Source organism: Equus przewalskii, chromosome 4 (genome assembly GCF_037783145.1).
Source record: "Equus przewalskii isolate Varuska chromosome 4, EquPr2, whole genome shotgun sequence".
NCBI lineage: Eukaryota > Metazoa > Chordata > Mammalia > Perissodactyla > Equidae > Equus > Equus przewalskii.
This window is the reverse complement of record NC_091834.1, coordinates 9716430-9734397: the sequence shown is the minus strand read 5'-3', so window position 1 is coordinate 9734397 and position 17968 is coordinate 9716430. Positions and strand designations below refer to the sequence as shown.

Genomic DNA, 17968 nt, shown 5'->3' with positions numbered 1-17968 from the left:
GGTTTCAACTAGTAAATTAAGATCAGGGTAATTCTGAAGGGAATTTGTTCATTTTCTTCCATGGCTGTGGAAAACAGGTCATTTTCCTTCTTCAGGGAAAATCCTTGTACACCAGCTGCCACCGGACCTCTAGCTGGCCCTGGCCATTGTGTGTTGGTTTTGGGAGTTGGCCTTATCCTCAAGGCAGCATCCTTCTCCAAGACAGTTGAAGCAAACCTGGACTGAGGATGCTCCCACATTTGAGAGCAATGGATTCAGACACTCATGCCAGCCCTCGGGGAGCTCAGTGATACGCAAATGAAAGGAAGTATGAGAATTTAGTTTTTAGCCAAGACATTTTCCAAACCATAGTCAACAACCATGCCCTTCAGAGACGAGCATATTAAGTATGTTGTTGACAGTCCCATTGATTTTTAAATACCATGAAACACTGAAACATTTTAAAATTATGAATGAAGTTGAAGCATGGTGGGGCGTTACAGACAGATGGCAAATTCTACATGTCCCCAAGAGAATTCTACTTTGTGTATTTATATTTACTAAGGGTCTTCTCTTTTGATTTCTAGACAGGGCCAGAACCAAATACCTTTACGAATCAGCACAATTCAGCCTTCGGTATCTACTGCAGTTGTGTCCATGCACCTGTGTGTGTAAGTGTGTGTGTGTGTGTGTGCGCGCACATGGGCTCTTACCCTCTCTAAGCCTCAGTGTTCACATTCTTCTAAGGCAGGAGTTTCGAGCGTTGCCTTTATACTGGCCAGAAATAAGTTTGCTGGAGTCATGGGCTTCAGGTAGTGGTCAGACTGGGAAACATACACATTGGCTAGCCACACCATCACAAGATCTTTAGGAATTAATGTGTTTTTGTCAAGGAACCTACTTGGAATAGAATTTTCCTAGAGTGGAATCGAGAGGAAGCAAGCAACATGCATTATAGCTGGGATCAAAATAAAATGATCAGCGTCCATTCTTCATTCTGCTACACCTATTATTTCAATATCTGGAGTATCAATTCAGTTCAGGATCACAAATTATTAGAACTAGGCGGGACCAAAAACATCATCCACTCGTTTCATTTAGAGGCTGGGGAAATGGGGCCTGGCAAGGAGTCACTTGCTTAAAACTACCATTCACATTAGGAATACAGGTTTGGAAAATACAAAATTAGGAATACACGTCGGAAAAACAGGGTTCCTGCCTTACATTTCGGGGTCCTTTCATTCATTATGCTGAGTCTCTGCTGTTAATACACATCGATTACTGGGGCTCCAACACAGAGGAACATAGCATATGAGACATACCTGCAATGGCCAGGAGGGGGTGCTAGAAGTCAGTGTAAGCAACGTGCGATCAAAATACTGTACTTTTTAAGCAGGAATCAGGGAATTGAAAACAAATCAGAAGTATAACAACATCACATTTTGCATTCAAATGCAACAGCCCAATGAAGACAGAAATTAATCCCTAAATAGTAACCAGCCAAGCAGGTTACTTAGGGCACAGGCCCTGGAGACGGGCACACGGTTCAAATTCTTGGTGTGCTCTTAGGCAACTCCAGTTAAGTTACTTAACCACCCTAATCCTCTGTTTCATCTGCAAAATTGAGATCAGTAACACCTACTTTGTGCTTGCAAGGAAGGAATAAATATGCACAATGTTTGACATTCAGAAAAGGGTATTCACTATTGTTTCATGGATCAATACTTCTGATAGGGCCTTAAACAAATTAGTCTTTTACAAAAAGCCATGAACGGTTAACTCAAAAGTGCAAGAAGAAATTTATACTACCTTTTGAGGTCTACCCCTGTTAATTGAATGACTGCTTCTCAAGAATTTCTTATACACTTTGCTTGGTGACAGAGGAGAGTTATTCTTGAATTTCTGCAGTCTTTCTGAAATTTTCTTCATGGTCCCTTACGCTTCATAGTTTTAAAAAGAAATTCTGTATATATCTATATACTGAATTCTATGTATGTTGAATGGACGGTGGCATGGGTTTTGGAATTTGTTAGACTTGGGTTTGAATCCAGCTCTATTAGCTACTGATTAATTGAACTGAGCGGGTAAAACTTTTTAAGATTCTGACGATCTCATCTGCTAAATATGGTTGATTATAACTACTTTCAGGTACTATTATAAGGATTAACTTACAAGAATTATCTTGTGCTTAAGACTAACTTAGACAGCATTTATTTTATATTATTTTGTTTTTTTTTTAAAGATTGGCACCTGGGCTAACAACTGGTGCCGATCTTTTTTTTTTTTTCTGCTTTATCTCCCCAAACCCCCCATGTACATAGTTGTATATCTTAGTTACAGGTTCTTCTAGTTGAGGGGACAGCATTTATTTTAAAAACAAACAAATTGGCATGGTCCCTGGCACATGGTGGATGATGAATCCAGAGGAAGCATCATTATTCTCACTTACAGAGACTTTCCCAGGACACATCCTCCAAGTGGCAGTGCTTGGACTCGAGCTGTCATTTTGTCTTTTTCAAAGCAATATAACTTCACAGCGTGACAAGGTCTCACGTCAAAATCTTGAAAGTGTCCTTTTTGGCAGCTCTGTCTTGAGAAGGACCATGTCCCCTCAGCTCACAGTATCGGATTACATCATTGACTGCCCAGGGAGTTGGGCTCCCAGGCTGAGCCCATGACTGGTCCATTCACAGGGAAAGGAACTCTGGAAGGCTGGTACCACGTGGAGCTGATCAGAACCTGCAGTTCCCTGAAGACCGCATGCACCTGGCAGCCAGAGAGCCCGTGGGAAGAGCAGGCAGAATGCGAAGCTTTCATTGAGGTTTCTGGGCTACACTCAGCTTCCCTGGAAACTGTGCCTGCCCAGCCCTGCCCCAGCACAGGCAGGAGATGCTGCTGCTCTCTGGGAAGCTGCAGGGCAGCACATAGCAGCACGGGGCCCAGGGACAGGAATTGGGCCCCTTTGTCCACCTAGTGTGGCTTACCCTCTCCTCCACTCTCAACTCCTACTTTAGACCCATGTGATGAGGAATGATTTACATTAGAGTCACTGCTTCCCATCCATGTCCCAGCCCAGACTGTATGAAAATGTTCGCTGACGCCTTCCTTTAATCTTCTATAGAAAGAACACACACTATAATTCAGTTTCACTGACACCCTTATAAGAATCTTCCAAAACACACACATGGTACTTTACACCATAAACATGAATCGAACACCCGGGCTTTGCTCCAAATATTCTCTGCACTTTTTCTTTCCCATTAAATTTGGGAACCCTACGTGAGGTGGCGTTTTGCACTCGAGGATGAACAGAAATCCTCTAAAAAATTGATTTGTTGCCCTCCCCCCATACAACCATTTGACTTTGAGGAGAGTCAGATGTAGACCAACATACCTGATCCTAATTCTTTTACTAAAGCAGGTTCAGTGCTTATAAGCTTTGCTGGTGGTGCCTCACAGTTTACTGACAGCTGTGAAAGGAATCTGGTTCAGGGCGAGAATACAGAGGCTGCATCGCAGGACAAGCCCATGGCAGCAGCGTGAACACTGAACTCTGAGTTGCAGGGAAGTCCCCCGACTCAGGACCACTCCCTGCACCAGGGGACATGGAGCTGCATCCATGGCTCTCCTGCCCCCTCCATGGGCTCAGGCTGTCCCTCCCTCTGCTCTGGGCTCTCAGGGCTCCTGGCTCCTCCTCTTATCCAGAGGGCCTGCTCTCAGCCTGCCCCAGGAGGCTCTCAGGAAATGGGCTGAGCAGAGAGGCAGGCTCCTCCCCAGGCCTCCCCCAGCCCCACCCTCTCTGGGTCATCAGCTGGGTGGTCTTCTAGGAGAGCCCCTCAGTCACTGTCTGCCTGTGACAGCTGTGCAGAGCCTGGCACTGACTCTCTCCTTGTGTCCTGGGCTCCCTGTCTTTGAGCAGGACTGGAGTGTGAGAGGGTGTCTGCCCCTCCTGTCGTCTGTCCCTTTCCTTCTAAGGCCCGAGGAGGAAGGCATGCTGTGGGCTCTCGCCTTCCTTCTAGCTTTCCTGGCTCCTGGTAAGTGTGCTGCCTCCATGCTCCTGGGATTTTTCTCTTTTTTGGCAACAGGAGGCCATACTGAGGGATTCCTATTAGCTCTTCCTCATTACTTTCTGTTGTTCCCATGGCAGCCACTCAGATATCTCCCAACCTGGAAGGGACACAGATGTCAGTCATCAGACAGGCTGGATCATCTGTTGCAATCACTTGTGATATTAAACAAAGCAGCGACTACATCCACTGGTACCGATTCCAGAAGAGGATGGCCCCACGACATCTTCTCTACTACCAGTTCTCCAGCTCAAAATTTGTGGAATCTGGAACCAGTTCACAAAAATACCATGCTTATGAAGGCCCAGGGAGGACCTGTAAGCTTTACATCAGATTTCTGGAAGAAAGTGATTCTGGTGTGTATTACTGTGCTGTCTGGGAGAGGCACAGTGATTCAGATCTCCTCTATCCTGCACTGAAAACATTGCTTGTGGATGCCAAGAGCAGCCTTGACACACAGGGTAGACCAGCCCCTGCCTCCATTTCTGACCTGACTTCACTGTGCTCTGAACAAAGAGAGACCCTGAGCTCAGTGCCTAACCCCCACCGTTATATCCCACTGGTCTACCACCTACTACATGAGCCATAGCACTTCCCTAAAGACCCAGCTCCCATCTCCAGGCCTTAGACAAGCAGTCTCCAGACAGCACATTCTTTCCGCTCTCCTAGGAGCTGGTGGAGTCCATTCAATCTGCTTCCTGGCACAGACAAGGTCACCTAGAGTGGATGTGTTCGGGAAAACATTTAGGAGAGCAATATAGGAAGGCTAATGGTACTGAATCATTTATCCAACCATTATCCAGAGAAAATGGCTGGGAAAGGAGCTCCTGCCTTGCTCAGGAGAATGAGAAATGATGGAATGAAGACTTTGGATTTCATGAAGACCTTAGGCTGGTTTCCGACATTTCTTTTGGACAAACTGATATTTCCTTCACCATAACCAACCATGGCACTGTTGAGACAGTGAAAGTGTCAGCCTTTGGCCACACACACACACACACACACCTTAATCTCCAAAACTATGATATCCCCTATAATTTCTCCTTTATGTCGACCCCAGAGATCACCTACTGCGGTCTCTCCAGTTTCGAGGTAAAACAGTAATCCCACCATGTCCTGAGCATTTCTGTGCATCTGGGACAGGGCTACATGCTTTGCTCACATCATCCTATTGACTCTCTGGACAACCTCATGAGCTCCCTTTTTAAAGATGAGGAAAAGGAGGTGACATAACTTGCCCAAGACTACAGAGCTATCCTGTTATTTTAGGACATTTAAAATCCCCTTCTGATGGGACCTCTGGTGAAGTGCTCCATGACAGCTCAGATGGCAGGCATGGGTTTCTGGCAGGGATTGCTGTTCTGTGCTTGACCCTCCCTCCCAAGCAAGCTGCACACTCATTGCTCTATTTTAGTATCAAGAGGTAAAAGAAGCATGAGATTTGTCTCCAGCCGGACTTGGCTCCACATCCCTATCTCATTCTCCGTAGGTGTGCAGCCTTGGGAAAGCGATTGAAAACACTAGCCCCGTTTCCCCACTTCTAAACTGAAGACAATAATCTTCATCCCACAGGGTTGTTTTCAGGATTTAATAAAACAACGAACACAAACCAATTAGTGCAGTGCTGGCATGTAGTCCAGTGTAGACCAATCAAGGATTGCAATTACTACTGTTGTTACTATTCCACCAATGTTCTTTAAGCATTTCTCAGAACTCCCACCATTCATCGTCTCTCCTTTCACCTTGTGGTCAGAATTCTGTCTCATCTCTCTCAGGCTCCTCCCCCGACCCTTTCTCTCACCAGTTGCTCCCTTGTGCCCCCAGGGAAGCAGAGGCTCAGGCCCTAACCTGGCCTCCACCACCCACCGAGGTGCACATCCTCCCAGAAGTTTTCCCAGCAAGGTCTGTCTGGGCTTCTCTCTCCCCGGGCAGGACGCAGAGCGATGCTGGGCTGCCTTGCCCTACTGTGGTCCGTCTGCTTTCCTGGTAAGTCCCGAACCCCTTCCCTTGTTTCGCGTGCACCGGAAGGCTGTGAGGCTCTCCTCGTCCCTGTCTCATCGCTGTCTCCATCGCAGGCAACCAGGCGGCGGTCAGCCTGGAGCAGCCGCCCTCCGTGACGGCTCGCCTGGGCAGCTCGGCCATCCTGCCATGCGTGGCCAGCACTACAGTCAGCTACATCCACTGGTACCGCCACCAGGAGGGCAAGGCCCCTGAGAGGCTCCTCCTACTGGCTATGTTCCAGTCGGACGTACAGTGGGATTCCGTTGTAAAAGCAGATAAAGTCACTGCGATGGAAGCCAAGGACGGCACCAGCTGTACCCTGTCAATACTGAAGCTGGAGAAGAGCAATGAGGGTGTGTACTATTGTGCTGCCTGGGACCTGCACAGTCTTGCAAGCTCACCTGGCCCCCACTCAAAAACCACTCGGATTCTCCACTTCATTCAGGCTTAGCAACTTCCACTGCCTTTGGGTCCCTTGGCTTGGCCTGGGGTCATCCCTCAGCATCTTAGATTCTCCCGGATGCCCCTCCCCTGGTCCACTGCAGGTAACAGGATGAGACTAAAGAGCCACTGGGGCATAGCCTGGTGTGGAGACAGGTGCTACTGCTAATCAGAAGGAGCCTTTCTAAGATCATCCAGCTCAGCGTTTCTGAAACATTTGGAGGAGGATCTGTGCTGCTCAATCCAGTAGCCACTAGCCACACGTGGCTATAGAGCACTTGAACCGTAGGTGGCCCAGTAAGCCAAGAGGAGAAGGGCTGCGTGTGTAATACAAGCTGTATTTTGAAGACTTAGTCTAAAAAAAAGTGAAATACCTGATAATTTTTATATTGATTTGCATGTTGAAACAATATTCTGGATATCTTGGATTAAATAAAAATAGTCCTAAAATAATTTCACTTGTTTCTTTTTACTTTTTTTTTTAATGCAGTGGCTAGAAAAATTTTAGTATGTGGCTCAAATTGGTGACTCACATTTATTTCTATTGCACTCTTATAGACTGACCATTTAAGAATCTGACCATCTCCCCTGAAGAATGCACAAATAAAATATTTTGCAGGGAATTTCAAAGATGAAAGACTCTCTAGAGATTGACCACAAAATGGCTGAAAGCTGAGACTGGATGTCAGTTCCTAAATCCAGTTTCTAAGCTGTTGCCCCACCATCCATCAGCCGCTTTGCAACAGAGGAGTCAGCAATTAGATGCACAGGAGACAATATTGCCACCTTCTCAGCGCCCTCGTCCGTTAGCAGGCCCTCTGCTCAGATTGTGGTGGTAGATGACAATCCTCATGCAGGGTGAAGCAGTCAGCTTTGGGGAGACATTGGGCCCTCTGCCTTCCAATTCTCCCCTGATGCCACGTCATATGGGTAATAGGGTGGATCTCCGGTTTCTCTTGACCTCTGTTCTCTCCTCTGTAAAATGATGTGGTTTAACTCCTAAAATTATATGACTTTGATTTTGGTATTAAAGCAAAATCATACAAATCAGATATCACTATGATCACTACCTTCTTATAAAGCCAGTCAACTTTTTGCAAAGAAAACCTGTTACTGATCCTCTGGCCCCAAACAAGAAACCCCTCTGTTGCTATATGAAGGGAAAAAAAGAAAAGCTCATTGACGCGTAAGCTGAATTTAAATGCCTTTTCATGTGAAAATTCAAAATTTATGTACAGCTTAATAGCATCAGTAAAACAATTAATGAAAGGAAAGTCTAAATGATCTGAAGGAAATTGGTTCCTCAGTTTCCTTAATTCATTATCTCTCTGTCTTCCTGAACATCTGTTTTTGTAGTTAGAAATTTATAACTAAGACACACCTGCTCGTGAAAGAGCCCAACACCCCCATCCTCTCCTGAAGGTCTAGGTCAAGGCTAAGACCCCCTAGTACGTGTGAGAGGGGATCAGGGTGGAGGGGGCTGAAAATTACTTTAGCTCTGTTTTCAGGTTGTTCCTTCATTTTGAGTTCCCCGTTGTCCTAATAACACAGAACCCTTTCTGCTTCCTGCCCCCACCTCAGTGCCTGAGTCCATGGAGGAGGGAGCTCTGTGAACTGGTGATAACAAGGAGTGTGGCCAACAGGGGAACAAGCTCCTCACTCATCTCCTTACAGAACAGGATCATCCACATTCCCCAGAGGAGCTGCCCAGTGCTCTGCTGTGAGCCTCCACACCGCCCTACACCCTGTCTTCTCCCCTCACTGACTCCTGCTTTGCCCTTTACGAGCTCTGTGACCTTGAGCAAGGTCTTAACTCTGCTAGGTGACGGTTTTCTCATCTCCAAAATGGAAAAAACAACAGTGCCAAAAATGTATCTTCTCTGAATTACACCACTTGATTTCATCCTCAACCTCTGGGGTGATAGACTAGCTCTTTTCTGCATGAAAATCCTACAGGGAAATATTTAGAGACCAGTTCTAGATCTTTCTGGAGTGATCTCATCTTCAGGGGAATCACTGCCGGATTCTTGAACTTTGATTTCTAAGAAATGGTTGCAGCTTGTTTCACTCTCAGTGTCACTTGCTTTCTGGGATCATTCCAGCTGGTCTCTCTCTAAATGAGGGATTCAGCATGCCAATAGCATGGCTGCTGCATTTCTGCTGATGCCCCAGGGCATGTTAATTGAAAGCAACATGACAGAGTATGACAGTAATTGCCATCATTTTTTCGTGGGCTTGCTGTGTGTCAGGCACTATTCTAAACACTCCACCGGGACTATCTTATTTATTATTCACCAAAACCCCATAAAGTAGATACTCATTTTATTCTCACTGCATAGATGAGAAAACTGAAGAAGAAAGAGAGCTATACGAAGAGCACAGGCTTTACAGTCAGACGGAATTAAGTCTGAGTCTCAAATCTGTCTCTGAAGACTGTTTAATCTTTAGCCATTTCCCCACCTGTTTCTTCAAGTGCTTCATGAGGACTATTTATGAAGTTAAATAAGCTAAATGTATGGAGCTGAATACGATAAGTGCTTCAAAATGCTTGGCATCTTTAAAGCATTCAGTAAGTGTCCATTACTTGGTGACGCTTTTTAAAACTTATATTAAAAATGTTGATTTTTTCATTGCCATTTCACCAAAAAGAAATACTTCAATGTCTATTCATCCCCTCATTCCTTTGCTCCTTCATCCATTCGGCAAACGCCTGAGATGGCAAAGATCAATAAGCATGGCCTCCCTACCCTGGGAAATCTTAGTGTCTAGCAAGAGAATAATGAGCAGGAAGTGCTATGAGAGAGGGAAGCACAAGGTGGCGTTCCTAGACAGCACTTGGAGGCGTGTCCATCCCTGACTTCCTGGGTAAGGAAAGCTTCCTGGCAGAGTTGGTGCCTGAGCTGAGCCCAAAACAATGAACAGGAATTAGCCGGAAAAGTGGGATACACGGCAGCCAGATAGGAAAATCTGCGAGTCAATCCGTAGGACCGGTGGAAAGTGGATGAAGTTGAGAGAGGCAGGGAGGTGGTGGCCCCATGATAGAGAGCCTTATGACCCAAGAACTCTAGACTTTATCCTCACACAAAGGGTGTAGCAGGGTGAGGAATGTGAAGCAGGGACTTGACCTGATCAGATCAATCCTGTGGTCTTGAGGAAGTTGGGTAGGAGAGGCCAAGATTAGACGTATGGAGATGAGTGTTGTGGAGGCTGGAGCAGAGCAAAGAATCCACAGGGATTGAAATGTAATGAATTAGTTAGAGGGGAGAATTGAGGCTGACACTCAGGTTCCTGGCTTGGACAAAGTGAATAGCTACATCCTTCACTGAGACAGGAAGAAGAGATGGGTTGGGGGAGAGAATGAGTTAACCCCGGGCTATGTGTAAAGTCAGTTTGAGCTCCTATGTCAGACATACTTGAATATGCTCAGTAGACAGCTGGATATGTGGGTATGGAGCTCAGGAGAAGTGTGGGATGGGGATGGACCTGTAATTTCCTCCTATCATCCCTTCCCACCCCCTCCCCCAAGATAATTAAAGCCATGAATAGGAACAGATCCCTCAGGTGGAGAGTCAAACTGAGAGGAGAAATCTGGAATATAGCAATTTTTTGGTAGATTGGGGAAGAGCAGTCTGTAAAAATACCCTAGGACAGATGGAATGTCTTGGGTTAGAGAAAGAAGAACAGGCAAAAAGGAAACTCAGGAATCCAGAAAGAGTAAGCCCAGTTTCATAGAGGAGAAGCTGGGGTTTGGTAGAGATATATCGTTCAGGTGGCTGAGGGAGAGGACGTAAACGTGAACCTTAAACAGAAGAAAACAAACCAGAATAGAGTATTCAGAGCCCTGAAGGTGCCGGTACCCCTCTAAGCTGTAGGGTGTGTGGGAAGCTGAACAGATGGCAGCAGATTGAGGAAACAAAGTCTCTCCAGCTGGTTGCAGAAGTTCCCTGTGGGCCCAACAATGCACAAAACAGCCCAGACCACCCTCCGTTCTTCCCATCAACTATTGGCAGACTACTCACTCAGGTTACTGAGGATGTCTTCTGTGACAGGCAGTGGGAGAAATCAGAGATGACCAAGGTGATAGCATTAAGTCAGCATGGTCTCCCTATAGACAGCTGTCCACGGTTAGGTGCCCTATCATTGCATCTTTATTACACCCCCAAAAGTTAGCATCATTCCTTGCACATAATGGGAAGTTCATGAGTACTGTTGGGATAAACGAGTCCTCTCAGAGTTCTATGGCGGCTGTTTGTACCATGTGGTGTGATCTAAGGTGGAGGAGCTTGCTCTGCTGTCTTCACATAGAGTGGACGTGCTAACAGTGGTGAGGACGCTCCTTCACAAGGAGGCAAGGGAGCCGTGTTCATCCTCCCCAGTGGGAGGTTTGACTTGGTGGACTCAGCCAAGCCACATGGTCTGGGACTCCTCTCAGCAGGGGATGCAGGCTGCCCTGGAGGAGAGGGCAGTTCATGCAGACATGTTGTCATCTTCCAAGCCTTCTCTGTTGTAGTCCTTGGAGCTTCCAAGTTGTTTTCCTCCCTCAATTCACATTAGATATTCTCTAATTTTGTAATATTTAAAAAAATCTTAAGTTTTTGAGCATAACTCTCTGCTTTCCCTTTTTTTCAGTGTGTGCGTATGGTGTAGGCCATCCAGAGCAACCTCAACTTTCCAGTACTAAAAGACTGTCAAAAACAGCCTGCTTGGAATGGGTGTTATCTGGTGTAACAATTTCTATGACGTCCCTATATTGGTACCAGGAAAGCCCTGGTCAAGCCCTGCAGCCCCTGCAGGACGTTTCATCTGACAACGATGTCAGGATGGAATCAGGCGTTGCGATGAGCAAATTTGAGGTAGACAAGATACCCGAACCTTCTGTGTCCACGCTCACCGTTCACAATGCAGGGAAAGAAGACTCCGCCACCTACTGTTGTGCCTTCTGGGAGGAGCACAGAGGCAGATGTTAGAGCCACGTCAGTCGATAAGTGTTCAGTGGTTTCTCACTCACTATTATGACCTGGGAAAGCACAGTGACCACTCATATGCTTTTATGCAGTTTTCTAGAAGAACACTCATGTGAGTGACTGTATGTGGAGTTGCCAAATTCTTTATTTTCTCAAAAAGGAAGCTTTGTATAAGTAGCTGCAAATGATCAGCCTTGTCTTCTCAAGAATTCACTCTCTGCCCAACAGGCATTCCCATGGCGCCCACGTTTATTCATCTAGGTCAACCTCCCCCACTCTCTCTTTTATTTTCTGCCGAGATATGTATGTCACATCATTTCTAAGAATTCTTTTGTACTAGTCATTTTGCATTACACTAGTTTTTTCTGATCCACCTATCTCCTTTGATTGACAAAACTGGATATTAGATTAAATGCTATTCATTTTCATACAAGCTAAAATGTACCAAACGTAGCACAATCTAATTACAAGCAGAGCCGACTGCAATGATAATATATCAGATGCATGCCCTGGAGTGGGGATATTTGATTTTGCACAAAATTTATGAACACTGCTACTTAATGAGTTTGAATCAAAGTCTACTTTGGGTTGGAGTTTGAGTGGCTCATTTTCCGTCTTAAGATTCCATTCATCCAACAGTAAGTGTTTGACTGACTCCTCTGAGCCAGGCACTGTCACAGCAGACATTGCAAATCTCATCTGCTCTGTCAAGGCTGCAGGTTGCTCCTGCAGAGCCCCTTTCTCCTGCTATGCTGCCATTATCTGGCTACACATATGGTAAAGCAAAGTGGTTAGGACCCAGGCCTCTGGTACACAGAGCTCCAGGTCTGACCTGGTCTCTGACACTGCCCAGCTGTGTGTCAGGCCAATACCTTCTCTAGCCCATCTCCTCACCTGTACAACAAAGGTCCTGTAGTTACCTCGTGGGTTGTTGTGAGGGTTCCTGAGATGATGCACACTAAGGGCTTGATCCAGTGCATGGCACATTGTGAGAGCTCAGTAATGCTAGCTGATAAGAAATAAACAAACAGAACAACAACTAGCATACGTACTCATACAGGAACACACACACACACACACACAACTTTGTATACCAGGGCTTAGCACCACATCTGGCATACTGTGACTGACTATTACAGTTTAGTTAAAGAGACGTTAGCTAGACATGAAGATACTCTCATGAGTAGTCATCCCAAATCAATATAAATCTAAGTCTTCAATCATGGTTCTATAGTCCCCTTGACTTACACACATTGGGGAGACAGTGGCCTTGTGCTTGGAGCAAACTGCTTCTATTGGGGGAAAAACAAGTCCCTATTTGGAGTCATTTCCTCCTCCTGCCCTTCTCCTTTAGGCTGAGGTAGCTTCTCCAAGGACACTTTGACCACACTCACCAAAGGCAACCAGCCAGAGGAAACCAGCCCCGGCCTAAGTGAACGTTTGTCAGTTGAATGGTGGTTTAAATTGCTGATTCATAGAAACACTGAAAGCATCTATTAGAATGTACAGCACTGAATATAGTGGGGACTCAGGCAATGTCTGGGAATTGAGATGAATATTTTGATTATTATTGCGGTGCCCACATTACCTAGTGGGTGGGTGATTTGTGTCCTTGGATGCCTGAAAGATCCTGACGATTTTGGATCAACTTATTTTTCCTTCAGACCTGAAGTGGGTGAGACACAATAACTCTGAGTAATAGAAGCAACATTATAGTATCTAATGAATGCTGAAGAAAATCCAAGAAATTCTTCAGAATCACTATTTTCATGCAACAAATCTATCACCCAATTCCCCACACATCCTAGTACTGTGGGAAAGTGATGTCTGTAACCCAGGAATTATCTTGTAAAAATCACATTTCAAGAAATTGTGAGGCCCCCCTGAAATCCATGTTGACTGTTTTGTGTTGGGGGCTCTTATCATTCACCCCCCAGCATGGGTTCAGACGAAAGAGCACGGCTTTGGAGTGGTCATCTCTGGATGTTGGGATCATAGAGTCTTCTTTCTGTGTCTTTTTTATAGTCTCTAAATTGTCTAGTAGAAAACATTAAGACTTTTGAATTTTCTTTTAAAATTTAGTTTGAAAATTAAATTCACGTTTCAAAATATTCCAACTCTCTCTGCATATTATTGAGCACTTAGAGACGATGTGTGAAATTTGGCGATTAGAAAGACCTGCAATGGGCTCTGTCTTGACCACTTTTTCTCCCTTTTTCTTTAACAATTTTGCTTCTTTTACAAAATGAAACCTGTTTTCTGTCCTGATTCCTACTGATCCAGTCTGCAAGTTAGAGACAAGGTTCATGCTTGGGTGCTCAGGGTGGCTTATTGGGCTTGAAAATCTCTTTTTCCCCACGTTGTACAGATATAAAGTATTACAGCTAGCAGTAAAAACACTCAGTCTTAGTCTTCCCATTGTACTATCACTTTCTTGCTTTCTTCACCTCTCTTTTGTCCAGATGCGGCTGCAATGATGAGATCCTCTCAAGGAGAACTGCACACATTGTGGCATGTGATCTGGCTTTCCTTTTGGAAGGTCATTTGGCATTTTTATTGCCTGAGAACATGATCCTCTACCTTTCATGGAAGGTTGCTAGAAAATCGGCCTCATATGATCTTCACCTGGAGAGTGACAAGAAGACAGACTTTCAGCAAAGATTCGGTGTGTCCCCTCCTTCTGCAGGGGTGACTCTGCAGAACGTCTTCTGTTTTCCCCTCAAGATCATCTCTCCATGTTTCTCCTCCCTGCTCTGTGCCCCAGGAGGCTGACTTCTATGGATTACACTAACGGGCTTCTTTGCTCTCTGATTTCCATTTAATTTTGACCAATGGAAGTTGACATCCAAAGGACCAAAACTGTGTCATCTGGTGAAAGCATTCTTTCCTTGGGCACTAGGATTTCTAAGCCCTGGGAAAAAAGGAACAAATTCTTCCAGTGAGTTAATTGGTATAAAAGAGTGGGCACTCTCATCTCCACCTCTTGGTTCTTGGACATAAACCTATGGGCTATGGGGTAGATGGCACTATACACTGGCCACTGGGGGAGGATGCAGCCAACCCAAGGCCACCTGTCCGGGAGAGAACCCTGACCTCACTCTCCTCGCACTTCCTAGTCTCCTGCTGATGCTTCCATTGACTGCTTTCACACAGCAACTGGAGAATAACAAAGACCTTTAATGCAGTCCATGAGGGTCTGACTTGTAAGGCATGGTGGAAGGTAGAAAGAGGTGGAGAGTCCATCTGGAGGAACAAAAGAAAGAAGTTAAGCAGATGGTCGAATAGGTGGGTTCTGTTTGCCCCCAAATAAGTAAAACAAGTTGGAAAGAAGATTTTATCTAGTTTGTTTCATTTCACTTCCCACAAAGCCACGATGATCCCATATCTAACAGAACAGGATGTGCCCCTATTTCTTTAGAAAGAAAACAGGAAACTAGACAGAGTTGAGAGATTATCATTAAATTCAGTACTTTCTAGTTAAAGAACTTAATAGAGAGGAGCATGTAGATTATTTGTAATGCTTTTGTTCTTGGGTTAAATGATGGATTCTCGGGTATTTGTTGACTTACTAAGTAAATCATCAACATATAAATAGAATAGAATAAGTAACATAAATGAGATCTATGTGTAGATAAATAATTACAGTGCATTATGAACCAATATTATGATTACTCCAATTCTGTGTTTTTGATTTTCTTTGAAACAATAAACAAGTATAAAGAAGTGAAATAACTCTAACTCATTAAATTATTGAGACTAGAGAAGTGCTTGCCACTTTTATAATGTTACCTAAAGTCTACCCCCTGCTTATAGTTGTTATAATTGATCTGTGTCTTTTGCAGATCCTAATCTACTTTCTGGCCGCTTCTGAGTCAACATTTAACTGTTTCAATCACATGCTGATCGTTACTATTCTACTGTAGTTCTGTTGCCTTTATTTTTTTAATTTTTAATTTTATTTTTTTGGGGAAGATTAGCCCTGAGCTAACTGCTGCCAATTCCCCTCTTTTTGCTGAGGAAGACTGGCCCTGAGCTAACATCCATGCCCATCTTCCTCTACTTTATATGTGGGATGCCTGCCACAGCCCGGCTTGCCAAATGGTGCCATGTCCGCACCGGGGATCTGAACTGGCGAACCCCGGGCTGCAGAGAAGCAGAACGTGCGAACTTGACCGCTGTGCCACTGGGCCGGCCCCTGTTTTTTTTTTAACTTACAAAGTTACAGAGTAACTACCAAAATTCCGTGGTTATATTTTGAAAGCGGTAGAATTAGAATTGGCAGTCTGTAGGTCAGCAAATTTCTTTGACTCTACTTATTTTCTTTGCTTAGCCAAAGAAAAACAAAGAATTAGTTAATATGTACCGAGTTGAATATACAGCCATTTTCTCCAGGAGCTCAGTTCTCTATGAAAATAATGTAATGTTCGGATAAGACTATAATAACAGTAGCTATTGTTTATTGAGTACTCAATACGTGTTAGGCCCTGTATTATATATTGTTTAATCCTAATAACCACACTGTGAGATAGCCATTATCACTATTAATTCAATTTTACAGATATTTTTAGGTACAAATTTGAGGCTTTGATAAATGAAATGACTTCATAGTAAGCATCAAGGCTGAGATCTGAATCCAGATGTGTCTGATTACAAAATCTATGCTCTGGATCCCAGAATGATGAGCAAAACAAAACAAAAAGCGCTAAAGCTTTCTAAAGGAGACATTTTGAGGGGAAATAGGAAATTTAACCATTCACTTTATGATTAGGTTTTTTTTTTAAAAGATTTTATTTTTTTCCTTTTTCTCCCCAAAGCCCCCTAGTACATAGGTGTACATTCTTCGTTGTGGGTCCTTCTAGTTGTGGCACGTGGGACGCCACCCCAGCGTGGTCGGACGAGCAGGGCCATGTCCACGCCCAGGACTCGAACCAACGAAACACTGGGCCGCCTGCAGCAGAGGGCGTGAACTTTAACCACTCGGCCACGAGGCCAGCCCCTATGATTAGGTTTTTTAACCTGCAGGGTGAGGTTCCCTTATCCAGGGCCACAAGAAATTATTTAAATTAACACCCACAGTGTTTACTTAGAGATAATCTGCAGATGATTCTCTGCTGAGAATTTTATTATGTAATCAATTTTTGCTGATTTCTGGGTCCCAGGAAATTTTTTTAACAAAAAAAAAGATAGTCATAACAAAAAACTATGTTTGTTGAGCAACAGAAGAGCATCCAGATGGAACACAAAGAAATATTCTTGACTACCACCTGTGGTGCAGCACTCAATCTGCTGGGGAGGACAAAAGTGTTCTCCAAAGGTGGATGGACTAGAGAGTCAAGGATGCCTGGGTCAGTCATGGAGACTGAGCAGAACACACGTATGAGAAGTTGTTTGAAGACGTTGTGTGCAGAATCTGCAGTGTTCCTGGGCACACCCCCACCCACACTGGTAACAGCCTGAGAGCTGTTCAGAAATGGAATCCCCTTAGTGAGGAGAACCTGAGTGTCAGGGCCTGTGGTGACTAGTGATCATTTTCCGCTGACTAGGGAGAAGAGGTTCATGGAGGAAGCAGCCACCATATATAAAAACTCAAAAGTGAATCAAGGATTTGAAGATGCAGAATATGTTCCCACAAATGTACCCAAGTAGGAAATTTGGTCCTGTAACAAAAAGGGTTGAAACAGAGAATTCTAATTTATTGGATGAAACATCATTAATCAATCAAATAGGATAATGGGGTAAATAATAATAGGACTAGTGCTATGCTATTCATTATGTATGTACCTCAAGGGAAATAAAGAATTAAACTAAATATTCTTTGATTTAATGAAGGATATAAGTGTTCTGAGAAGATAGAAATGAATGAACCACTGAGAAGGCTTGATGGAACCTGAAGATTCAAGAAAAGATATTGCCAAATAAGAAAACGAGAAAGTTTACTTTTGTCACACACAGCCTGGTTGAAGCAGTAAGAAGGATTAGTAAAATACCTTTTGTAATCAAGTTTTCTGACACTGAAAGGACATATCTTGGGAAAATAGCATCCCAAAGTTTCATATATGTTATCTACAGATCTTTATTATTTTTTAATCAAACTCTCCAGTCATTAATTTTCACTAACACTTTGGGTACAGGAAAAATAGGCCATTTGTAGCCAGTTCCCTCCTTGCCCATGTTTGCTGTGCGTGGGGATGTGGGGGATCTCTCTGAAGGAGGGGATGGGTGTGCCTGCTTCCTAGCCTTGGACATGAAGCTCCACCTCACAGAGCATCTTCTAGGAGGGCAGGGCTGAGACCCCACAGCACCTCATGCTGGGGAGTTCTTCAATCTGGAGATGCCATTGATATCACTCAAGTCAAGGAACTAAGAGCATGTAAAGAGCATACCCCAAATCCCAAACAGGCCTCCCAACAGTAGATCTGTGCTCAGCCTGCTTCAACAGAGAAGAGAGGAAAGAGGTGAAGGTCGTGGAATCGATGAACTCCTGCCTTATGCAAGGGGTTGTGTTACGTACCTTCC

The 17968-nt window shown here is 44.5% G+C and overlaps 2 gene segments (V, D, J or C); both read left to right on the top strand.

Moving 5' to 3' along the window:
• The first annotated feature begins 3809 nt into the window (after positions 1–3809).
• The window catches only part of LOC103541522 (T-cell receptor gamma chain C region C10.5-like), a 63927-nt gene continuing 49768 nt past the window's right edge, over positions 3810–17968 (top strand). The window contains 2 exon segments of the C gene segment in view: positions 3810–4013; positions 4127–4430. Coding sequence covers positions 3971–4013; positions 4127–4430 — 347 coding nt within the window.
• Positions 5267–6938, top strand: LOC139082748 (T cell receptor gamma variable 8-like). The segment is given in 2 exon segments: positions 5267–6032; positions 6122–6938. Coding segments are annotated over 2 exon segments (420 nt in total).